Source organism: Saccoglossus kowalevskii, chromosome 2 (genome assembly GCF_978046115.1).
Source record: "Saccoglossus kowalevskii chromosome 2, keSacKowa6.1, whole genome shotgun sequence".
NCBI classification, from domain to species: Eukaryota; Metazoa; Hemichordata; class Enteropneusta; family Harrimaniidae; genus Saccoglossus; species Saccoglossus kowalevskii.
This window is the reverse complement of record NC_140642.1, coordinates 9,802,731-9,829,723: the sequence shown is the minus strand read 5'-3', so window position 1 is coordinate 9,829,723 and position 26,993 is coordinate 9,802,731. Positions and strand designations below refer to the sequence as shown.

The following is a 26,993-nucleotide window of genomic DNA, read 5'->3' as shown; positions in this document are numbered from 1 at the left end:
GAATAGAATAGAATAGAATAGAATAGAATCATTTCTATTTTGTCTCTAGTGCCAACTGAAGCGTTTAAACAGTATGAATCTTTATTTGTTCTTAATGGCCACCGGCCCATTTCACAAAATAAATACATAACAATTCTTTTCTGAGGTCAAAAGTCACCTCATGTTAATACATTCTTTTATGTACAAACATTGCTAGTTTTGTGATTATTTGGTCAGATTTATTTGACATAATTGAAAAACAATTCTAATGTTGGATAAGTATATGATCATGAGGGTAATCATGTTTTTCTAATGTTTTCATACATAGGGCATTTTAAAACGAGGTGGAATTCATTCTCTATTTCAAGGGATTCACATATTTTACATATTCTCTCTTCTACCTCCAGTCTCACAAATCTACCCTGTTCTATTTCTAGCCTATGACTAGAGCACCTGATACAAGCAAGAACCCTTTTTAATTTATCAATTTCTACACAATACAAATATACTTCTGGGTGATGCGTTTAAAAGAGTTAAACGTTAACGGCGATCATTTCACCATTATGGGCATTTGAATGTGGGTGTTTGTGCTTTAAAGACTTAATTATAACTGTAACCACAAACCGCAATTATCACAGAGCCACGGGCATACAATGACTGAAACGCGCTAGTAATGTAATACAATACGTGACGAGACGCAACAAATTACGATAATTATTTCTATGAGTGGCACAATCGTAGGTGACCCATACGTTGACCTTGACATGGTGCCTCAGAATGTACCATTTCAAAGTGAAAGTTGTTTACAATGTCGTCATCGTAGTTGTTATGAATATGACGATGTCGAATGCCTTGTCATGGGAATCCCAAATGTTATTTCCTTATGCTATATATAAATCAGAGCCTGATATACTAGTAAATGACACTTTACTGCAGAGTTTCTAATTGCGCCGTACGTAGGACAGCTTCATTCGTTGATTCGCGCAGACTCTAAACTCCCGTAGTTTTAGGGACTTTAATTATATCTCACTATTTATCTCAAAGATGGAAAAATGTTTCATTGCACTGGTAGCATTAGTAGTCACTGTTTTCCAAGGTTAGTATACTCCAGTCGTATTTTTTTACTAAATATTGTGATACAACAGGTGTCTTTTGTTTGTTACACAACACGATATCAACTTTGTACCAACTTCATCCCCTAATAACCTGATTTCCACTTTGATCCCGATACGATAGTAAATCCGCGATTGTAAGATACAAATATTCGATTACCACGAAAGTGACTTTTTTTTTACTTTGAATAAGATGCAAATGTATATACGGCCATTTAAAGCGAACATTAACGGCAATTGTTGCATTCATTACCAGTTACTAAGGTAACGACGTTCCGGAAATAGTCCACGATGCCGTCATTGGGAAATTTTGCGGCTCGTTTGACCATTTCCGTGTCAAAGGTCAATAATATACAATAGTATTGGTTGCTCAGATATTCAGCAATGTAAAAGTAGAAATACTCACTGGTTTATTTTAACAGATTTGATGTTAGAGGAATATTCACTAGGTTTTAAACGCACTATTAAGTGGAGGAAACAAACAATCGTAATTTTAATACGTAGTGCGTTTCAATTTGTTGTATTTTGTTAGGACTAGTTACAACCAGTTTCACAACACAATACAAACTGACGACATTAGACTCATTCTTTGTCCCAGGGTTCTTTGCACTTTCGTCACATGACAAAATCACTGTACTATAACTCAGCCAATGTGCATTATTATTCTAATTATTATTATCATTTTAATTATGTCGAACCATACAACTTTGTATATTTGAAACAAAAATAACATAGTTTAACTATTACAACCTTACCCAGTATGTAAAGTAACAAGCATGGATTTTTGATTAACACAAAACAGACTGGTTGCTGCTCCTGTCAGGAGATATGCCAAGGGTTTCTATTAATACTTGTATACTTACATTTTTCATCCCATATATGTAAGCTCAGAGTAATAAAGTTCTATATTCATATTGTGTAATGAAAATCCTAGTCGTCTGATTGGTTCATGCAGATTGAACTTTAGACATTATAGCCGACTATTGCAAAATACAGCATTATTTCAATATGTTGGTGGTTTTACAAAATATTTCTTAGATAATTATTAAATATTATATTTGGTAGTTTCAGATGTCAGCTACACATATGTGATAACAAGATGTATACATTTGAGAAATCTTTACCTTTACTTTCCTGCTTGTTTGAATTTATTCCAAAATTAGTAATTATGTTAACAATGCATCCCCAAATCCCTCAATATAGTGATGGCTCTAAAAAAAACCTTCTTAATCACAATAGGGCAATCGGAGAAACCAGCGTTTATAAATGATGATCTTTCCTGCAAATGAGCCAGGTTGCACCACAATGTATTAAATACACGCTAACAAATCCTTGTTTTTAGCTTTTGCTAACTACAATATGGGTATACATGGGATGTAAAATTTGTGATTCTACAATATCAGAATTAATAAAGTCTTTTGTGGTCATTTTGAAATTTACTATGTATGCAAGAGTTTAATAAATCTGATATTGTAGGGTCACTCATGAGATGACCTCTTTGTATCTTCAGTAATATACTTTACTGTATACCAATCCATGGGTGACAAAGCGTCTTCCATAAACCCACCTACATTCTGTATTATCAATCTTAACAATTTCCTAACAAATAAAGTAAATACACAAAGGAGGACTTGTATTTCACATTTATTTTTCTTAAAGGTTCCTTGGCTACTTCCTGCAGTAATAATGAGAGAAGGTGCTATAAAACAAGGCCAGGCACATGTTTACCAATTGAAACACTAGTGTGCTATAACCCTAATGATGAGTTGTGCTGTTGTGGTGTACTATATGTTGCAGAAAGCAACATTGAATGCTGTAAGTACAAGAGTCTCTGTATACATTCATTTCACTTTATTTTGAGTGCATTCCAAAGTAACATTAATTAGCTTAATTCTAAAATTGGTACTCACTACAATATGGACATCCATTTTTGCATAATTTGTTAAACATGCATAGTATACTAATATATTGTTCTGTTCAAGTATTACACAAACAACACTGATCTGACGTGTTAGCATGTTTTATTACTTCTACAATAATGAATAAGGATTACTAATATGTAAATCACCAATTATCTCATATGCACATTAGCACACAATCCTGATAATTTGACGCAAATATCTCTTAAATACATGTATGAAATGGTCACACCAGATTCATGGACAGAAAATCAACAACCATTCCTGGAAACTAACTTGAAAAAAAAACAGCTGCTGATACACGCTTTTTCTGACAATTCAGTAAAATTGTTTACAACCACCTGCTAGCATTAATATAGACAAAATGAAACTCGAACTGCATGCTGAGCAAGGTAAATTTATTCTGACAGTAAACCTTAGTATAATCTCTATTGCAGGCAACAACTCAACCTATGATGTTACTACCCACAAATGCTGTGGAGGACAACTACAAGATGTCAATTCTGTTGATGAGTGTTGTTTTGATTACTATGGTGATACTGGTTCTTTTTACAATCCTAACACACACCAATGTTGTGCCAACATAGTAGTGGAAAAACAAAAAGGTATTTTCTTCATTCTTCAAACAGTTCTGAAAATGAACAGAAAAATGTTTTAATATTTACATTCATCCCCTGTTACATTTGATAATCAACTGGCAGTACAGAAAGACACATGTGTCATGTGAATAATGATCACATTTTCCTGGCAATTACAGATTACATTTACTTCTGACTTTGGACATGGTCAGATCTTGCAATTAGCAGATAACATTTATTTCTATGAAACATTTTGTTTTGTCCCTGGCTTATGTCACTATTCAATAAGCAGGCATATAATGAGATGAAACACAATGTCATCAGTTTTTCTTTTCGTCATCACGTATGTCCAACAATTTGCACCACACGTGGGCGGTACAATGAGCAAATGTTTATAGGGCATGTATTCAGAAAACATGTGTTCTTCTTGAGCAATACCGGTACTTTGCAAATCCCAGTAGATATGTTAATTCTTTTATGCATGTATTCAAAACATGGAGGTATGTGAGGGGATCAAAATCGGTACTATCAAGCCACTAGAATGGCTTGAAAATCATTGCCGTCTATGATTTTACATTTTTAAAAAGCTTGAACTCAGAATGGTGCACAGTATGAATTTTCTCGTTGGTGCAGAATACGACGCAGAATGGTGGCGCACAATGCTTATTTTGGGAAATGCGCTGGCGCATTCCGGTGGCGCAGAGTACCAATTTCGAGCCTCACACATACCTCAAACATGTATTTAATGAATGTTTAACATTGTTGAACTACTAAATATTAAAATTTATTAAAATACAAAACATATATGATGATGATCAAGATCTGCAGCAATGGGAAATGATATGCCTTTGGTCTAAACTTAAGTGAAAAATTGTAGAAAAATACATACGGTAATGAGCAAAATGTCGTACAAAAATTTGGGTGGAAAAAATGATGGCACTCAAAAGATTAACAACAAAAAATGAGATTTCATTTTGCAATACACAGATTTTGAATGCTGTGGGGTTTCTACATACAACACAAAATTGCAAACTTGCTGTAGAATTGGCAGTAAACTCAAGGCAGTGGAGGGCCCTGGTGGAAGCTGCTGTGGCAATATTTCTTACAATCCAGCCGACCAGATGTGTTGTTCTGATCCCAATAACAATACAAGATTACATACAGTTCCAAAACAAGAACAAATACATAGACAATGTTGCTATTTGGAAGAGTACAATATGGATGATGAGCTCTGCTGCAATGGGGTATGTGTATGTTTCCACTGTACTATAACTAATGAAAGCTGCTGCTATATTTCAAGCCAAACCAATAATAAATACAGTATTATTATAGTATGTATTCAAAAACTGTTATAATATTATTATCCACATTTCAGATAGTAATTCAGAAAGATCGAAACTCAAGAGAAGGATGTTGTGGATCAAGCAAATACAATGAAAACCTACAAATATGCTGTGAAGACAAGATTGTATCAAACTCAAATGGTAGAACTGCATGCTGTGGTAAAATGTCTTACAACCAACAGACTGAAACTTGCTGTGGCAATCAAATTTTTTCCATACGTAAGTAAGCATACAAAAATTCACAATCTCTTGGATCCTGGACACACAATAATTCACAATCGGCAATCTCCATAATGCTGGGCACGCATTATCATTTTACTACACGTTAAGTTTTTATATATACTAAAAGGAATATTATAGGAGTAATTATAGCAAATCTTGTATTTCTTTAGCTGATGGTGAATGTTGCCGTGGTGAAGCATATAATCCTAGACAGGCGTCATGTTGTGTTGCATCAACAAAGTCATCACTATCGTCTCATATCAATCACTACTTACCATCAATAGATGGCACTACACGATGCTGTGGTTTAGAGTCTTATCTCAACAATGAACAACTATGTTGTGCTGCTACAAAGCTTCACAACAAAGCTCCATTTATACAATGTTGCGGTGAAGGTAAGAACAATATCAACTTCTAAGATTAGTGGCATATTTATAAATGATATATGTTAAGTCAATTTATCAAGTTAGAAATACCAGAACCAGAAAAAACATTTTGTCAACAAGTCGTTGTCAATAACAAGTTACTGTGTATTCACAGAGGATGGAGAAAAATATAAATTATAATTAAATGTATTCACAGCATGAAAACATGCTAACCACTGACTTAAAGACTACAGACAACTTTCTTGAACAAAATTGATCAAAGTACATCTGAAAAATGATAAAACCAAAATGGTCATCAGTCAATCTGATTAAAATCAGATGTAGGTATAGAACATAATTTTTTTTATATAATTTTTTTTATTGTTATTCTTGTTTATGACCATTTGTAGTTTCACTCGCCATTATTAAATTATTGCTATTGTTTTTATATTATATCTCAATTTTTCCTGTTTTTATATAGAATATAAACAAAACATAAGTCTCGTTTCAGACTTAATCTGACTGGTACTAAGGGAATGACCATTTATTATTCCTAGGGGGGCAATTCTCTGTGCTTTTTCAAAAAAATTAATGGACCCCTTTTATTCATTTCGTAAAAGAGGGTGCACCCCTTTAGAAAAAATGAAAAATTTGTTACCCCCTCTATATATATTTTTTTTGTTCAAAAAAGGCGTAATGTAAAAAAAAAAATTGTGTCTCAATCTTTAAAAGAAAATATGGCTTTCAAAAATATGCTGACCCCTCCTGTTTTGCCCGATCCCCTCAGGAATAATAAATGGTCATTCCCTAATGAGCTACAAACCTGAGATTAAGATTTTTACTAATTAGGTCAAACAATCAATTGATTGAAGTAATTTACTAAACTATGTAACATAATGATTCTTACAGATACATACAACATCAGCACAGAAATCTGTTGCAATGGAACAAAGTATACAAAGACATTGGATTTTCTGGGGTGTTGTGGAAATACCCCTTACAACATGAATGAAACGTTCTGCTGTGGTCATTCACAACAACCGTTTTCATTGAATGATGGTGATGCTTGTTGTCAAGTTAACAGCAGTCATGGAATAATTATTAAACCTTATCATTCTGATCAGGAAATATGCTGTGATGGTAAGTAGTGTTTTATGACATAGAACTAGAAATTCAATACTATCTGAAAACACTAGAAAATGTTGAACTATATGAACAAAATTCCATTAGGGAACCATTGTTTGAAATTGAAACAGGTAGACACACACAAAGCGAAATTACAACTGGAAACAAGGTTTGTAATTCTGTGGAATAGAAATCTATTGATGCAATTGTAAAAAATAGTTGTACATTGCAATTGTCATCAAGATCAAAATAAAACCAGTTGCAACCCATGTCAAGTTTTATTAGTAATAAAATGTTACTGCATGAAAAACACAAAATTTACTAGGATGCAAACAATACATACAACCTTACTCCATGTTGTAACTTACAAAAAATGCATTGACAGATGCATTATAAACCTTGGACAATATAATGTAAAATACTTTATTTTCGCTTGGAATTTATTTTTGCTATTTTCGCTGAAGGGAATATACTGTTTTTTCTATATTTTACATTGAACTTGTTAAAAATCAGTGAAAAATTAATTCCAGCTAAAATAAAGTATTTTACAGTAAATCACCTGATATTACATAATGTGATCTGATAATACGTAAACCAATCTGTGCCTATCATGGTACAAAAAAATAAGTACCATGTAAATGAGACCAGTGTTAACAAACTGATTTTATACACCTGTCATGGTAAACGTGGAAACATAAGTTGAAATTCAAGGCCATCGCTGAAATACAGACTATATTTTGATTACAGGCACACTAGAGAGTCAAGAAATAGATAAACCCAAAAAATGCTGTGGTTCATACGTAATTGACAATCATAGGACAATATGTATGGACAATGCATATCCTATTGTGAAAATACATACCAAAGATAATAGGGTGTGTCCTGTAAGATATGGCCAGTATGAGAATGCACAGACCTATAACGATAGATTTCAGGTAAGAAAATACAGGCATCTGTATGCCTTTCAATATCACACTGTTCTGTTTTGGGCAAAGGAGATTACCATGTTCAATTTTATACACAGCTACTTAAGGGGGTTGGTTAATATCCCCCTCGAAAAATTATACAAACAAAAATTATAGTTCACCACATGCCAGGTTACGGGGAATACTGCACATAGTGTAAATTGAATGTGTAAAGAAATATTTAACATGTCATTGGCAAACCGCAATCGATATCGTAGTAATTTTATCATTTATAATCAGAAAAATCAAACAAAGTCCAAATACCAGGTTTTATGCCCCAGCCAGTCATATTTGGAACATACCAGGGGGAATGGGATCACAAAAACAGAAATGTCCCAAAGTTGGGGAAGAGCCAGTAGTCAAGCATGGGCACAAACTGCTTTGACAACCAGAGCGCATCGCTTGTTATTTTGACTGCCTGGATTGCTACTTCTATTTTTACTGATATATTACATCAGATAATAGTTTATTTATAATTGCTACATTATCTGTGTTTCCTTAGCTAAATAGATAGCTAAATTTAAATATATAATAAAATTTGGTAATTGCATAATTTATATAAATACTCTTCTATTAGAGTAAATTTTAATATTTTATTTGTGTTTGAGTGAAAATAAATCCAAACAAGAGAAAAACTTGCATTCTTATTGATCTGATCACCTTTATTGCATTTTACACCAGTTTTGTAGAAGTATTTATAAAGTCTTATAAATTTATAAAATATATATGTATTGCTACATTAGCGAAGTCAATATGATATTAAAGTTGGTAATAAATTTTATTCAGGTCTGCCGTGATGGTGCTCTCAGAAACATACAACCAGAAGATAAGAGATGTGGAGCAGATGTCTACAACCCAAAAAATAAAATCTGCTGCCATGAAAGTTTGACGATTCATGATAGATTTGATGATGATAAGCATGAAAGGGTTTGTTGTAGTCCAAATCAAGTATTTACGCCAGAGCATGAAGTCTGCTGTCATGGCAAAGTAACTGGTCCGATTGAACAAGCTAATCAACACGGCAGGTAAATCAGATAAATTAGTTTGAAAGTACATTATTGATATTGACATCTTGAAGTTGTTCAATTGTTAGGATTTGTTGTTATCAAGAAATCTATTTTACCATATATGAACATTGACCTGCTTAGTTTTTTATCATTTTCAAATAATGTTGATTTCTCTGCTAATAAGCATCATCTCAAAACAAACTAGAATCTTTATAACCTGTAAATCTGTCTAAACTGGCCTAACAATATATAAACTGGAAATCTGTCTAAACTGGTCCAACAATATATAAACTAACTGGCCTAACAATATATAAACTGGAAATCTGTCTAAACTGGCCTAACAATATATAAACTGGAAATCTGTCTAAACTGGCCTAACAATATATAAACTGGAAATCTGTCTAAACTGGTCCAACAATATATAAACTGGACATCTGTCTAAACTGGCCTAACAATATATAAACTGGAAATCTGTCTAAACTAGCCTAACAATATATATAAACTGGAAATCTGTCTAAACTGGCCTAACAATATATAAACTGGAAGTCTGTCTAAACTAGCCTAACAATATATAAACTGGAAATCTTTCTAAACTGGCCAAACAATATATAAACTGGAAATCTGTCTAAACTGGCCTAACAATATATAAACTGGAAGTCTGTCTAAACTGGCCTAACAGTATATAAACTGGAAATCTGTCTAAACTGGCCAAACAATATATAAACTGGAAATCTGTCTAAACTGGCCAAACAATATATAAACTGGAAATCTGTCTAAACTGGTCCAACAATATATAAACTGGAAATTTGTCTAAACTGGCCAAACAATATATAAACTGGAAATCTGTCTAAACTGGCCAAACAATATATAAACTGGAAATCTGTCTAAACTGGCCTAACAATATATAAACTGGAAGTCTGTCTAAACTAGCCTAACAATATATAAACTGGAAATTTGTCTAAACTGTTCTAACAATATTATATAAACTGGAAATCTGTTGAAACCAACCTCTAGTCTTTTCTTCAGTTAGCTTACATATATCCAAACACTCTAATTGATTATTTTCTTTGACAGTTGTTGTAATGGAAGGGATGGCTTTGACACGCGTACTCACATTTGTGTAAGAAGAACTGGTTTGATAGCCAAAGATAAATATCATTCGTTTTTAGATGTGTGTGGAAATAATAATTTCTATGATACACGGACTCAGAAATGCTGTAAAAATGGAGAGATTTATGGAGACGGACAAACTTGTTGTCATCGCCGTGTCTACACTACACCAGGAACAACCATAGACAGTGGTGAATGTTGTGGAATCAATAATATTGGTTACAATCCCAATACTCATATTTGCTGTGGTAGAGAGGTGTTTCCTAAAAATGGAACAGGTATGTCTAATAACAATTAATTAATCCATGCAGAATTGACATACAGACATTTATCACTTGAAATATGTCGATTTTGTTGTCATGGGATGTGGCAACTAAGTTAAGAGCAAAGCGGGCAGGGCGTAGGTGCAAGACTTACATAACTTGATGATTATATGGCCAACTATTTTTAAGCGACATATCTATTAACATGCTACTAACTAGATTTTAACTAAATAAATCTGACATATGGAAAATGATGCTTACTAATAAAACAGAAATTTAGGATGGGTAGAATTGTACATGTACACAGAGATGATACCAGGTACCGGTATATTTGAATCATTAAGATATCAATCAACAGAATAATTTAAGTAATGATGTGTGGGGTGCAATGTTGTACCTCTATAGTTTCATGTATACATTTACTTTACATGTGTAAGATTGACCAGTATGCATTCTTGTTTATATTTATATATGAATTTATACCAGTAATTGTATTGAATTATATTGGTGCCCATCAGTCTAAATTATCCCAGTGTTACACAAATTGTATAATTTGAAATAGACCATTTGCGGGGTTTCATATCATGTGGTATTTTTGTTTGAATACATCATAAGTGTCCATCATTTTGTCATCCTTGTTTGTAATTGGTTGTTAGGATGCAACTAAATCTTCCCCTGAGTATTTCTTTGACATAATACTAAGTGTCTGCAGGAAAACGTTTGTATTAGAGCAACATCAACTCCTGTAGCCTGGTTACATCACCAAAATGCAGTTTCTGTGATTCATCTATTGATTTACTGATTCATCTATTCTGTGAGTGTATAGTTGTGAAGACTTTCTGGCAAACTATTTCGGGGCGTTTCGCTCATCTGCCCGCCCTTAGTAATATGTCCAACCAAAATATTATTATTGGAAATAAGGATTTTTCGAATATAACAAATCATATTATTCTTCTAGCTAAACGCCATATCTACTTTTCTAAAATGAGAAATAAAAAACCTTTTTTCCATGGATGTCTATATCTCCAGGCAAATTTATAATATAGAAAAAGAGATAGCAATAGGGAGAGGCAAATTAGCGAAGCACACTGACAAATGGGAGTCCTTTAATATGCTGTGACATTGACATACCGGTACCCCCTTTTCTTTTCTCTCTTTACTTTATACTCGTATTCTTATAATTATCTCATTACCATGGTTTTCGTGTGGAAATTGTACTCTTTTGATGGGATGATTTTATATATTTATATATGTGGTTAATGTAAAAATAAAATAAAATATAAAAAAAACAAAAAAACAAAACAAAAAAAAAACATGAACTCCTGGTAATGTTCTGTTGATTGTACAAATTTAGACAAATGTGAATACATATAAGTTGACAGTGTGCAATAGATTAGATTCAGTAGATTCCGAAATTGTGAAAACAGTACCTAATTCTTGTTTCTTCCTATTACAGAGCTTTCATGTTGTGAAGGTCAATACTCCTATCGAGTATATGATGAAAACTACATGATTTGCTGTGATGGTGTGCTGCATGGTAGGAAGTATGGCACTAACCAAGTTTGCCAGGGTACTATGGCATACACACCAAATCAACAAACAATATGTGATGGTCAGATATATCCATACCCATATGCCAATTGTTGTGCTAGTCAGATGTATAACCCTGATAAAGAACTGTGCTGTGAAGGACAGGTTTACCAAAAGAAAAATGATGGAGAGTGTTGTGGAAATCTAGTGTATCGCCCTTCAGATCCAACGCAGCATTGCTGCAATAACAGACTCAATATTGGCTCTCAAGAGTTAAAATGTTGTGGTAATTTTCTAATCAACTCCACGATGCAAGAATGCTGTATGCCACAAGATGATCCAGATTGGGCACATGCTTATCCACGAAAACATGGACACAAATGTTGCAACCACATCTATCATGATCCTGACAAGCATACATGTTGTGGTTCACACATGATAACTGATCATGATAACTACATGTGTTGTGACATGGAAAAAAGATGGAAGCGGTTCGGTGAAGCCTCTCAGTGTTGTGGTTTTCAAGTGATTGATTCTAGCAGAAAATCTTGCTGCAATGGGGATATAATAATTGACAACAATTACGAAGAATGCTGTGATGGTCAAAGAATTCATAAGGATGAGTACAAATGCTGCAACAATAGTAGACTCTGTATCAAGGACTACAACCAAATGTGCTGTAATGATGTGCTTTATGATCCTGATGTACATCAGTGTCGCAACAGTATGCTGTATGAACGCCTGACTATGCAGTTATGTAATCAGCAACCATATGATACCTCCAAAGAAGGATGCTGTGGTGGAAAGATCTATAAACTAGATGACGAAACAATGGGATGCTGTAACAATGAAAAGCAATTTAATATACACATTGATACCTGTCTACAGAATCAAGTTGTACCAAAGAAGGAAGTCAAGCAATGCAATGGTACTCTGTTTTGGATTAATACACATCTCTGTTGTGGTATGGAACTTCACCCAAAGAACAATTCACAGTGCTGTTCAAACACTATATTCGATTCAAGGAGTCAGACATGCTGCGACAAGACCATCCTTAATTTGAATGACTCAACCCATGCATGTTGTTCAGGCAGAGTGTACAATCCCAAACGCAAGATTTGTTGCAGTAACAAATTAACTCGTATAAAGGATGGTATGACTGAGTGCTGCAAGAGAAGCAGCTACAACCCAGAAACTCATATCTGCTGCAGAAACAGACTTAAGTTGAAAACAGAGAATATAGGATGCTGTGGAGACAAACTTTACAACACCACAAAATATGTTTGCTGCAATCAAAAGCTAAATCGATTAATGTCCAGAGAAGACCACAAAATGAGATGTTGTGGAAGAGGCATATATGATCCTACCAGAGAAACCTGCTGCAAGGGCAAGGACATCAATATTAATGAGAAGTGTTGTGGAGATGATGAGAAGTACAATAAAATGACTGGTGGATGTGACAGTCGCCCAGAGAAGGTGCCAATTGATAAAAGTAATTTGTAGTAGTCATCTTTCTTTCAATTCGATTCATACTTTATCACCAACATCACATTTTCTTTGGTTCCAGTGTCAGAATGATGCATTTTTTTTGCTCACACTGTGCAGCACATGGGTTTACTACTAGTATCTACTGCTTTCTTTTACTGTCTAGCTCAAATACTGGTTACCTCAATCTGAGTACGAGTCTGTCTGCATTTGCAATGCAATTACTTGGTAGAACGTCTAGTCTGCACAACTACATTTGCAATGCAAGCACTTAGAAGGTTTTGTCTGTAGGACTGATCAATTTATTAAACCTCTAAGTGATAATTTAATTGTATATTATTGTGTGACAGAATAAGCAATTAAATGCTAACAAAAGTTTCATATAACATTAACAGGTTAAAGATCAACATATATGCACCTTTTTATACAACTATTACACTACAATGAGGGGATTAATAGAATTTGCATTCGCTATAACAGAGCAGGACTTACATGTTTAGTATCAACCAGTAATCCAAAATACGGATTTCAGTATTTTATTAATTTGAGAATTGCCTTTTGAAAACGGCTTGATAACTTAGAAAGTAGCGTTCATATAAACATATTAATGTTATATGGCAAATAGCCGTGCAACTACTGTTGCGAAAATCTGTATGCTTTCAAAAATAAATTTGAAACTGACTTCAGACATGCTAAAAACTTCTCGTACAACAAAATAAAATGCATACTAGACACCACACAGAGTAATTAAAACATTATCACCTCCTTAAATACCAATATATTTACACTATTTTTTTTATTCATATTGTCTTGTTTTTAGATTCGTGTCCAGCGTCTGGGCCTAACATCATTCCCAAATGGACAACACTAATATGGGGCAAAGTGGAGAAAAAGTGTGAAGAAGGGAAGGACCTGAACATCAACATTACCTTTGACACTCAAAGCATTGTGAATTTGACTAATAAAACTGTTCAAAGTGAGACAGCGGCCAGTATAAAAATAGTACTGCCACTGAAAAAATCAGTGAGCATTGTGGTGGGAGAGTTTTATCTCATATGCAGTGAGAATCAGATCAAAGAGGGGGTACTACAATTCAAATCATCAGATTTCATCAAGAGTCATGTAAAAACAGACGAGAATTATTGAAATATTGAATATTAAATAGCCAAGTAGACCACTCGGGTAAACATTGGGTATGCATGCTTGAATAAGTAGAACATAATATGACCTAGCACATTTGGTAATTTGTACATTTAGGAGTAAAATTTGCAATCAAACCAGAAATCTCCTCAGAAAACAAAATCTAACTTTTTACTCTGCAGATTGCCACTTGCACAAATTTGTTTGTTGTTCATAATAGATTAGCTTTTAGCTTTGGCACCCCGGGATTTTGCTTCTTAAAATCTGCGGAGCACGTTGTTTAGTATATAATTTACTTTCATGCTGCATGCAATAACGAATATTATAGATATACTTTCATTTGAATGCATGAGTTAATTAAAAACCCCATTTTTCAAGGTACCCAACTCATACCCGAGTGGCCCAGTATTACCGGTGTTACCGCTAGATGGATATCCACACTGGATGTTGCATAGGAGATACAGCATTTAAAATAACATATGTATTAATGCAGATTTAACTATTTTTATATCTTGGCTTGGCACCATAATGGTGATTTGATTCTCACTATGTGAGGGGTATTTTAGCTCATATATTACAGATGCGTCTGAATGGGTGGGTGGTTTTTATTGCAAGGTTTAAGTGTATAACGATAGTCTGAATCTTGCTGTGTAAGTTCAGCTCAACCTTGGTTCATGTAAACTACCTTAAACAATCAAGGGCGCATCTCCCAAATTTTGTCAGTTGTCAAAGATTCGGAACAAGCATTTGGTTGAATAGGAATGTCATAGATATAACCAAGAGATTATGACCAAATGTTGTATTGATAACTGTATCAGTTTCATAATAAAATGATGTATGTCTTGCATACAGATATTTGGTTAGACACCCATTAAAGGATAATATTTATCATAGTATGCTACATACTAGTTTCAGACAATTGTCTATACTATGTAAAGCCTACCCAGTTATGTAATTATGTGCTTCTCATTTTGTAATAATAATCACAGAAAAATGCTAGAAATGTCTATTATGTTTTGTAATTTGCCGCAAATATACTGCTACTACTGATATATTGACATGAGTTGGTGCATTATATGTGACACAAATGCATGTCAATTCATTTTGATTACAAAATTATTTAACCTCAGTGGCAGTTAACATTTAACTTTGTGGCAGTTTACAATGCAATTTGTTAGTAACAATTAATGGTTATAACATTTGTAACTACTACATACCTGACTCATCTGATGGTAAGATATGAAAGAAAACTCTCCCAAACTAAATACAAATATTATGTTTAGTTTCACAAAAAAATTTTTTTTTTAGTGTTTAGTTTTCTATAGAATTATTTTTTTATTTTTAGAAATCCTTTATTTTTTTGATATTGAAACATGTTATATTCAATTATTACCCGTGCTTCGAATTAAAATTTTATAGATAGTATACATTGATTTATCTAGTTTCTACCAACCACCAACTTTTTTACAAAGTTCTTATAGAGAATATATGAGGCAATGTTTGCATTGTAATTCAGTATACCTTATATAGCCAACTGTTGTGTGAATTTTAGGCCACTTGTTATGGGTCAATAAGTTGTTATTCATGTCAATGTTTTAGTAACTTTACAATAATACTGTAGTAGGCTTCCTGAAAACAGAGCCCAAGATGTTATTCCAATAAAGTACTTCCAATTTAGTTACCATTATATATTTTTCATTGCGGGAATCAAAGGATTTGTGCCAAGTTACATTTCCCTGCCTGCCTGTCTTTTTTTTGATATCTAAAAAAAAAACACTCATCAGATTTCAATGAAACTTTAATAGCACATGAAATGCTCTGGGATAATCCACAGACCTGATTGGTTTAGGGCTGAAAGCTATGCATATTAATTACCCAATTCACAATTTTCTGACATCAAAATAACCATTTATCAGATTAAAATTAAACTTGGTTCACAAGCACTCTGGAATAAACCAAACTGTTTATTATGACATACAATCAAATTTATTTTTGTGTTAACATTTCTTTAATAGTTTTCTGTTAGTATTATAAATTCCAACACTGTGACATTTCACATTGGGCATCTCAAAAGCAGAGTGGAGCTATACCTGATATTACGTCTTGTTCAAAAGGTTAATCTTACTTCTACTCCATAAGCCTCTAACACCTTTCATATAGCACATGGGCATTCTTTGACGCGTTCAATGATTGTTATTCATTTCATGAAGTGTTATTGATCTACCCGTAGGTATTTCAGTAATATTCTATGATCTCACAATTGAGTACTAGCATTTAAACATCATTTAAACATCTTGTTTGATTAAAGTTTACTTTTATTACAACATGAAAATCTAGTGTTTTTTTAAACTCAAAGTTTATACTGAACAAAACAATAATTGGTTCATTTTATCACAATTGTGTGTGAGTGAGCAGAAACACAAAACAAATCATGGAACACTGTTGTTTATTTGATCTCAAACCGATTTCATTCCACTAACACAGCACTCAGACAATGTGCTGGGGGAAGTCATGCACCATTGGAATGTAATAACCATAATTTCAATAGTTTCCCTGTAAGAACAGATTGTGTTTATACCTTCAAAATGCATATCGATATCTTGAGCGTGAACTTGAAGGATGATCTGATAAAAGTAAACCACCATCTACAAAATCGAGGGCTTCCTCTTTTAACCATGATCCATCAAATCCATTGTTCTTACAGATTTCCAGAAAAAGCTGAAAGTACTGTTTACCAGTAATGTCCCCAGTTAAAGTCTTTGAATCCAAGCCAAGGGAGGTCACCACATGTCCACATCCAGGTGCCCAATTTCTACAGCAAAAACGGGCACATGTTAGATCAGATTATAAAGAGCCAGCGACTTAATAACTAAGAGAGTTATTGGTGGAATATTCTGAAGGAAAGTGCACACTGTAACAGGACTATTTTGTGAATTTGTGATGAAAAGAGGGAACTGGTGGTAAAAAAGTTAATGACCACTTTTATCAAATTTTAGGTTTTTTAAATTCTTTTCAGAAATCTTAAGTAGCTTTAGGCAATAAACTTACTCAACAGCAGTCATCAAATGGGTAGATTTCTTACTCATAAACTGCTTTACCATAAAACACAACAGACCATAGTCAGTTCTACATAGATTGTAGCTGAAGAAATCCCTCCTTGGTGTAACTTTGATCAAATGAACATCCTGAAATTACAGAATTATTGATGACATTATCAGAATAGTAGCATACAACTATACACTGCAGTCAGTACATAACATAGCAAGTTAGGTTGGTGACACTCAATGGGTGATTCCTATCAATCAATCCAGTGTGGAACTGAAATTGCACGCTGGTAAACAACAATGACATAGATTCAGTGTCACTGCAACTGCATTAAAATCTGACTAACATAAGTCAAAATTTACCTTTTGCACAAATTCAAAGATGAAAATGTCACTTGATTTGTGTATGATGATGGCCAGCCATGATAAGCAGTCAGCTATTATGTCACGTGGTCACAAGCTATGATAAGCAGTCAGCTATTATGTCACATGGTCACAAGCTATGATAAGCAGTCAGCTATTATGTCACATGGTCACAAGCCATGACACTAGGTGACCAGCCATGATAAGCAGTCAGCTATTATGTCACTTGGTCACAAGCCACGACACTAGGTGACCAGCCATGATAAGCAGTCAGCTAATATGACACCTGGTGACCAGCCATGATAAGCATTCAGCTATTATGTCACCTGGTGACCAGCCATGATAAGCATTCAGCTATTATGTCACCTGGTGACCAGCCATGATAAGCATTCAGCTATTATGTCACCTGGTGACCAGCAATGATAAGCATTCAGCTATTATGTCACCTGGTGACCAGCCATGATAAACAGTCAACTATTATGTCACCTGGTGACCAGCCATGATAAACAGTCAACTATTATGTCACCTGGTGACCAGCCATGATAAGCATTCAGCTATTATGTCACCTGGTGACCAGCCATGATAAACAGTCAACTATTATGTCACATGGTCACAAGCCATGACACTAGGTGACCAGCCATGATAAGCAGTCAGCTATTATGTCACTTGGTCACAAGCCATGACACTAGGTGACCAGCCATGATAAGCAGTCAGCTAATATGACACCTGGTGACCAGCCATGATAAGCATTCAGCTATTTTGTCACCTGGTGACCAGCCATGATAAGCATTCAGCTATTATGTCACCTGGTGACCAGCCATGATAAGCATTCAGCTATTATGTCACCTGGTGACCAGCCATGATAAGCATTCAGCTATTATGTCACCTGGTGACCAGCAATGATAAGCATTCAGCTATTATGTCACCTGGTGACCAGCCATGATAAACAGTCAACTATTATGTCACCTGGTGACCAGCCATGATAAGCATTCAGCTATTATGTCACCTGGTGACCAGCCATGATAAGCATTCAGCTATTATGTCACCTGGTGACCAGCCATGATAAACAGTCAACTATTATGTCACCTGGTGACCAGCCATGATAAGCATACAGCTATTATGTCACCTGGTGACCAGCCATATAAAGCAGTCAACTATTATGTCACCTGGTGACCAGCCATGATACGCATTCAGCTATTATGTTACCCGGTGACCAGCCATGATACCCGGTGACCAGCCATGATAAGCAGTCAGCTATTGTGTCATCTGGTGGTCAGCCATGATAAGCAGTCAGCTAATATGTCATCTGGTGGTCAGCCATGATAAGCAGTCAGCTATCATGTCATCTGGTGACCAGCCATGATAAGCAGTCAGCTATTATGTCATCTGGTGGTCAGCCATGATAAGCAGTCAGCTATTATGTCACCCAAAAAAGGTAACTGTAATACAGAAGATAAACAGTTGACACATGAAGCAATCAGAGATAAACTTACAGGTATTTGGGAAGGCTGTGTTGGGGGGTCCATACTCATTTTGGGGAAAGGATGAAATGAAGTCCTTGGTTCCTGAAAGAAGCATAGTTATTAAAAATCCATAAATGAGCATGTCATTGTAATTGACATAATCCCTGTCAATATTTTAAGTGCCTGACATTTTGAAATCATATGAAGTCACTGTGTAAGTATTTGGCTAAATTAAGAACTGAGAACACAAAATTATGTTGTGTATTTGTAATTTTGAACCAAATCTGTTAAGGCATGTTTGAGATATGCTTAAAGTCACATAAAAATAAAACCAACATTGTAATACCTCAACATGACACGTCACATCATGTAATACTACTAGAGGTAAAAATACTTACTGTATGTAATAACTCAACATGACACGTCATATCATGTATTACTGCTAGAGGTAAAAATACTTACTGTATGTAATAACTCAACATGACACGTCATATCATGTAATACTGCTAGAGGTAAAAATACTTACTGTATGTAACAACTCAACATGACACGTCATATCATGTAATACTGCTAGAGGTAAAAATACTTACTGTATGTAACAACTCAACATGACACGTCATATCATGTAAAACTGCTAGAGGTAAAAATACTTACTGTATGTAATAACTCAACATGACACGTCATATCATGTAATACTACTAGAGGTAAAAATACTTACTGTATGTAACAACTCAACATGACACGTCATATCATGTAATACTACTAAAGGTAAAAATACTTACTGTACATGTATGTAATAACTCAACATGACACGTCATATCATGTAATACTGCTAGAGGTAAAAATACTTACCGGTACTGTGTGTAATAACTCAACATGACATGTCATATCATGTAATACTGCTAGAGGTAAAAATACTTACTGTATGTAACAACTCAACATAACACGTCATATCATGTAATACTGCTAGAGGTAAAAATACTTACTATATGTAATAACTCAACATGACACGTCATATCATATATTACTGCTAGAGGTAAAAATACTTACTGTATGTAACAACTCAACATAACACGTCATATCATGTAAAACTGCTAGAGGTAAAAATACTTACTGTATGTAATAACTCAACATGACATGTCATATCATGTAATACTGCTAGAGGTAAAAATACTTACTGTATGTAATAACTCAACATGACACGTCATATCATGTAATACTACTAGAGGTAAAAATACTTACTGTATGTAACAACTCAACATGACACGTCATATCATGTAATACTACTAAAGGTAAAAATACTTACTGTACATGTATGTAATAACTCAACATGACACGTCATATCATGTAATACTGCTAGAGGTAAAAATACTTACCGGTACTGTGTGTAATAACTCAACATGACATGTCATATCATGTAATACTGCTAGAGGTAAAAATACTTACTGTATGTAACAACTCAACATAACACGTCATATCATGTAATACTGCTAGAGGTAAAAATACTTACTATATGTAATAACTCAACATGACACGTCATATCATATATTACTGCTAGAGGTAAAAATACTTACTGTATGTAACAACTCAACATAACACGTCATATCATGTAAAACTGCTAGAGGTAAAAATACTTACTGTATGTAACAACTCAACATGACACGTCATATCATGTAAAACTGCTAGAGGTAAAAATACTTACTGTATGTAACAACTCAACATAACACGTCATATCATGTAAAACTGCTAGAGGTAAAAATACTTACTGTATGTAATAACTCAACATGACATGTCATATCATGTAATACTGCTAGAGGTAAAAATACTTACTGTATGTAACAACTCAACATAACACGTCATATCATGTAATACTGCTAGAGGTAAAAATACTTACTATATGTAATAACTCAACATGACACGTCATATCATGTATTACTGCTAGAGGTAAAAATACTTACTGTATGTAACAACTCAACATGACATGTCATATCATGTAATACTGCTAGAGGTAAAAATACTTACTGTATGTAATAACTCAACATGACACGTCATATCATGTATTACTGCTAGAGGTAAAAATACTTACTGTATGTAATAACTCAACATGACACGCCATATCATGTAATACTGCTAGAGGTAAATATTGACTGCGATACTTCTGTTTTGGTGTGTGTGTTATAGCCTACAGACCAAAAAGAAATACAAATGTCACCTTCATTTTAGTCACTAGTTATGTACCACTCCACACTGCAGTAACTGTCTATTGTATGCCATTCATTCATTTAAAACTGGCCATTGAGATGCTTATAGAGTCCCCACAGACATTCACATAAACCTGACGAGGTAATGAAATATTACTAGATTAAGATTTAAACCATTTCCAAAACACTTATTTTTCTGGTGTTCTCTGGCATGGAGTGTCAGTGAGTAGTGCAAAACGTTGTCTTCACAAGTGTCATAAAAACCGAAAGCCACAAAAATTTCATTTCAAAAAAACAGTTTATACAGTATATTTCAACTATAATAATATATATACGATAATAAGAGTGGCAAACCAATGCATACTGTACACACCTACCGGTATTAAATATTACTGACATTATGTTCTTACCTTGTAATCTTTGTGACTGATAAGAAAATAATTCTCTATCCTTCCATATTGAAACCATGAAAATCTATTGACTAAGTTGAATATATTCCTCAAGAGTAAGGCTCTTTCATTGTATTTATTAGCTACCATATGTATCACTTTCACCACAGGATCTACAAACAGATGCATGATTAGTGTAAGACGATGCACATTCACAATCCATATGACCTGCACAATGTGAATTGGTTTAAAATGAGTACAGAGATCAAAAGGTTTGGTCCTATTCATGGGGATTCATTGCACATACTTTCTATTTTAACTATTACTTTTGAATGTGAATCTAATTGAAGAAATTCACATGAAAGCTCAACAAATTTACACAGGCAATATAATATTTGTTGTAACAGAAACAAAATTCAAATTCATAGACAATTTTTCAAGATAATTTTGCATTATATTAATTAGTTTCTGAAGTATTTAATTATAAACTGATTCATAACACTTGTGTATCAGATTTTATTTCAAAATGATTACAAAGAATCACTATCAAAATCAGTTACGTTTGCATAAAGATCCAATCTTCTGCCAGGTTCTGGTCCAATCTGATTAAAATTGAATTTTATTGGGCTTTCTTTCATTCTTTAATATTCTTCTAATTGTTCATTTTTAAATTTACTTTCTCACTATTTTTTAATTTTCTGACTGCAAATGCTCAAAGATCTTAACAAACTCTATAGGAGATATTGTTTGTGTGATAATTATATTAGTCAACCAATCAGAGAAGGCCTTGTATACAGTGATTATGCCATTTGTGGGAAAGTGGCAAAGTCCAACCATGGATGTATATAAAGCCTTCCATGACTGTTATTAAAGCTTGTGGGAGTTGAACAAGATCTCCCATGAAGGTTGTTCAAAAATAATTCTCACACACTTTAATAGCTTGTAAAAGCTTGGAATGCATAATATAAACATACCTGACTCCCATTCAGTCGGTTTAGCACCAATTATTTGAAATAAATCTATAGATGTTCTAGCAGGAGGAAAAACATCACCATCTCCAACAGGATCTAATCTATTAACATCAGCATAAACACACTGTAATCTATTAGGATATTGCTGACTTAGTTTTCCAATAAATGGCAGAAAATATTCTTGATTTTCAAGAGCTACAACACGTGGAGCACCAGATTTCAATAACTCTTCAGTTAAAATCCCTGGACCTAAAAATTCAACAAAAAAAAAGGTTTCCATCAAGTATGGTAAATTGTCATCAGAGCAATTTATCTTATTTTTGATTTAACTACATGGCGTAATGTTACATAATAATCTGAATCGTCTTATTCTAGATTGCTTAGCTACTGTAGAATACTTTATTTTCACTTGGAATTCATTTTTGCCATTTTCGCTGAAGGAATGATTGTGAAAATAAAATCCAGTAAATATAATTTGTTTCCTATTTTGCATTAAACTTGTCAAAAATCAGTGAAAATAAATTCCATACAAAATACGCAAAAAGTATTTCAGCGAAAATTAATTCCAGCTAAAATAAAGTATTTTACAGTATCCCACAATTATGGACATGACTATTAATCCCTGAATAATAACTTAGCAAGGTATGAAAATAAGACTTACCCGGACAGCAGTCAAGAATGAATGATTTTTCATGAGCCAAGGATCCATTTGGCCACATCTTGTCAACAAGTGTCCTTGCTAATTCCCTGTCCAACACATAAATTTGTTTGGCAAGTGGGCTTTTTTTTGGCCGTAGTAATGAATATTTTTTGAATAATTTTTCAGTGTCTTCTCTATCCTCAAATACAAACTCAATTTGCTTCTTTTTCCGTGCATAAGAAGCCATACACCTTTGTGGAATGGCATAATGTTGTGTAACACTGTTCAATACATATTTGTTGATTAATCCACCATTTAGAATAACTGTCCTCAAATGTCTACTTGGCAATTGTAGAGATAAGAAACGCAAGCCTGAATATTTTCCACATCTGCACACACTTTGGTTTGCATGTATTGTCCTCAGTGACATCTGACACAAAACACCACTCATAGTTACAGTTGAGATGGAGCCTAAAGAAAGCAAAAAAAAAGAACCAGAATAATACTAGTAGGATACATTATAACATGTATGAAGTAATTTTTTTTTACTTGTGTGCTATGCATTTGCAATCCATGTACATGTAGATTTTCTAAAAAGCCAACCCACCAAAAGTTAAAGGGCAGTGGTCATCGTGCAGTGTTCTGCTCAATATGGGACTCATAGAGATGTACAGAACATGTCATGTGTAAAATACATTTGTTTACATGCACCACCCTTTAAAATCTTAAATGTGTTAAAAACCATCCAAGATACAATGTCAAAGACACCATAGGTGATAAAAATAACTGAATACATGATGAGAACATAGAAATACTACAATTGTTTAGTATCAAGAAACATAGCTAGATAAACATTGAAACTGGATGAGGAAGAGCACGAGACTATATGGAATCAAGGTCGATAATCATTAGCCTACAACCCCTTTGCACAATGAAAAATATTAACAATAACTTGGAGTTTATGTGTGAGTGGTATAACTTATCTTGGTATATTCAAACATAGGAATATTTTGCATCAGGTGTTCAAATGTTTTGGAAATCAAAAAAAATGTTAAATAAAGGAATAATGTGGAAAAAAACAAATAACTTATGGCCCTTGCATGCACCATCACCACTGAAATTTCTAACAAGTGACGTATACTACATGTATTCCTGGAACAATCAGATTAAGCCATTCAGAATCTATAGGTCCTAATTTTGCATAATATGCAGATAACATAAAATTGATGCTTCTGTCATTAATTACTATTTTCTGCGCAAACTTTTGTTGTTCAATATTTTGCGATGTCCTGGGATGACTCAGTGTAGCACTCGCACAGTTGGATCTGCCAAAAAAACTACACAGGACTATTCAACGCATATGGCAGTAACAATATTTTGTGTCAAAATCTGTCTATAACTAAATTCTCTGTCAATCTGTTTTCGAGAAAACTCTTTCGGTAGAGATGCAGGTTCGTGGTCACTTGGGAGTGAATTTTTTTTTTTTGCTTTTTATTATTCAAACAGTCTTGGCTATAGACTGTTAAAATTGTGTAGAATTGTGAATAGTGAACATACTCAAAAAACGATTTTAAAATATAGATAACAGGTGCAAACATTCTCTCTTTTGAATGCTTTGCAAGATTTAGCAAGGCTGTACATAAATAATAAAAAAGAAACATGGTGAAAAAAAGAAATTACGGGATCTCCATATTATGCACTATATTTAACTTTATACAAAATGATAATACATTTAAATTTGGAACTGTTACAGTCATTTTAATTATGAGCATTAGCAAACTTCTTACTGAGTGAATTGTTATGCAAATTAGCAGTTATCTCAGCTTCTTTTTAGTGCACATCCCAGAACTTTAAAAAAAAGTTTTCAAGACGGCACTTTTTTCATAGTAAACAGATGTACCCATATACCAATTTTGACAGGAAACAGAAGCATGGTTTAGAAGCTAATTTTTTTTAAATCACTTTTGACCAAAAAAGCACATTTTTGTGCATATTTCAAACTACAGTGTCCATAAAAAAAATACAAAACAAAATATTAAAATTCATACAATAAGCTTTCCGAAAATATATAGTTTTGTGGACAAGGGAGGTCATCTTGGTTTCCTAATTAGCTAATTAAAATACCTGTCAGGTAAACTGCATCTCTTCTTTAAATATTATATATACATAAAATGACAATTTATCAGCGGTTTCCATAGACTCCAATGAAAACACATATTGTCATTAAAAACCCACCAAATATCAATTTTGAGTTTAAAGGGACACTTTAAGTTAAGCCTAATCTCACAAAAAATTTACTTTTTGGATTAAAATGACAATGGATAACAAAAGATAGATTAACTTTGTAAACAACATAAACAATAGTGTCCCATGATTCTTTGGTGCAATCCCTGGGATTGGAAGTTTCCCCTTTAAGATTACACATGAACACATGTCATCAATTTTTGAGATACTGAAATAAATGCATATCCTAGCATATTAGAAAACATAATACTAATAGGCTCTAAAACCGACAAAACATATTTTGTACATTATTGAATTGAGTAGTATGACATAATTTTATCTTAATCCAAACAAAACTGAATGTCATATTATGTAAAGTAAAGCATTACTAGTTGATTGTTCGATACGACTTGCATTTCATAGCAACCAACTTGTTTTAGGTCATTATCAAAAGCCAAGATCTGTCTTACCATTTGAATTTGTTGTTGAATTCAGTATATTTTTATTTTGGGCAACACTAGTAACTTTCAAGCAGTGTCAACAACTTGTTCCACTTTCCGGACATGAACTCTTTGATGTTTATAGCGGCACCGCAAACACTAGCACGAGTCTTCATACTCAGAGTTCGGTCTTCATAGTTACTGTTACGTAATATAGCTGCCCATTTACAGAAGACGTTTGTTTTGTCTCACAACGGGTAATTTCGGCACACACAGACGCTGACGGCTTGTAATTTGGAGGTTGTGATACATGAAACTTTGAGTACGTACATTACAGGAGATCGTCACGATCGTGACGGTGATTTAAATTCGGGACTCGAGCGATCAGCGAGACGAAGGGCGATTCTCGATCGTAATGCACTTCGTTATACCAACGTGAAATGAAATAATAACTCACCAAATAAAGTGATGGGACAGTAGCATGTATCCTGTCGTAATAATCTTTAACAAATCAAAATGTGCATCTTTACGATATGCACACGATTACGAACACATGTAGCCATTATCTCGTTGCTCTATATTAATCTCGCGAGAGTTGAAGGACTGCTTTTAGACAATTCTAGGGAGTCCTAACAGGCTAGTGTCAGGCCTCAAACCACCAATTAGATTTGCAGAGAGTTTTTGGATAAATTATTATTTGACACATACTTAGTATATTTACCAACATCTAGTTTTTGGGATCAGCAGTGTAAAATTAATTCTCTGAAGTAATTTCTTTTTCAAATTTTCGTACATATCTTAAAATTACCCCCCGATATACATGAACATGCTAGTTACACCAAAATTGAACTTGGATATTTTATGGTGATTGATAAGTTTGCAAAGTGTGCAAAGATAAAAATTGACTTGCTGTAATCACATGAAGAGAACAATTAATTAGTTAATTTTTACAAATATCTTGCAAGATATGCCAAAATTGACCTAGGCCTTAAAAATAGATTGGATATAAACTAACTGCAGTCAACAATGAGGACATACCTTGCTTGGTTTATACGAGAAGGAAAAAAAACTCCAGAAATTATTCATTTTGGAATAAATTGTATTTCAGCCAATGCA

The 26,993-nt window shown here is 33.8% G+C and overlaps 2 protein-coding genes across 3 annotated transcripts; one reads left to right on the top strand and one right to left on the bottom strand.

Annotated features, from left to right (window-relative positions):
- Positions 1-1,023: 1,023 nt before the first annotated feature.
- Positions 1,024-16,475, top strand: LOC102809577 (uncharacterized). Its single transcript, XM_085504656.1, has 12 exons — positions 1,024-1,075; positions 2,751-2,906; positions 3,448-3,615; positions 4,576-4,832; positions 4,964-5,150; positions 5,324-5,548; positions 6,428-6,658; positions 7,391-7,578; positions 8,395-8,633; positions 9,690-10,003; positions 11,445-13,010; positions 13,824-16,475. Exons 1-12 carry the CDS (start codon positions 1,024-1,026, stop codon positions 14,147-14,149), a joined length of 3,909 nt encoding a protein of 1,302 aa, XP_085360782.1. The 3' UTR covers positions 14,150-16,475.
- On the bottom strand, positions 2,720-26,464 carry LOC102809464 (dimethyladenosine transferase 2, mitochondrial-like). Of its 2 annotated transcripts, none has more exons than XM_085490934.1 (9): positions 26,335-26,464; positions 23,236-23,685; positions 22,578-22,823; positions 21,625-21,776; positions 21,100-21,195; positions 19,044-19,115; positions 17,192-17,328; positions 16,722-16,955; positions 2,720-3,641 (listed from the first exon to the last, which is right to left on the bottom strand). In XM_085490934.1, exons 2-8 carry the CDS (start codon positions 23,663-23,665, stop codon positions 16,724-16,726), a joined length of 1,365 nt encoding a protein of 454 aa, XP_085347060.1. In that variant the 5' UTR covers positions 23,666-23,685; positions 26,335-26,464; the 3' UTR covers positions 2,720-3,641; positions 16,722-16,723. The 2 variants fall into 2 exon arrangements, with proteins under 2 accessions (XP_085347060.1, XP_085347061.1); XM_085490935.1 differs by lacking the exon at positions 26,335-26,464 and adding an exon at positions 25,908-26,326.
- Between the last annotated feature and the right edge of the window lie 529 nt (positions 26,465-26,993).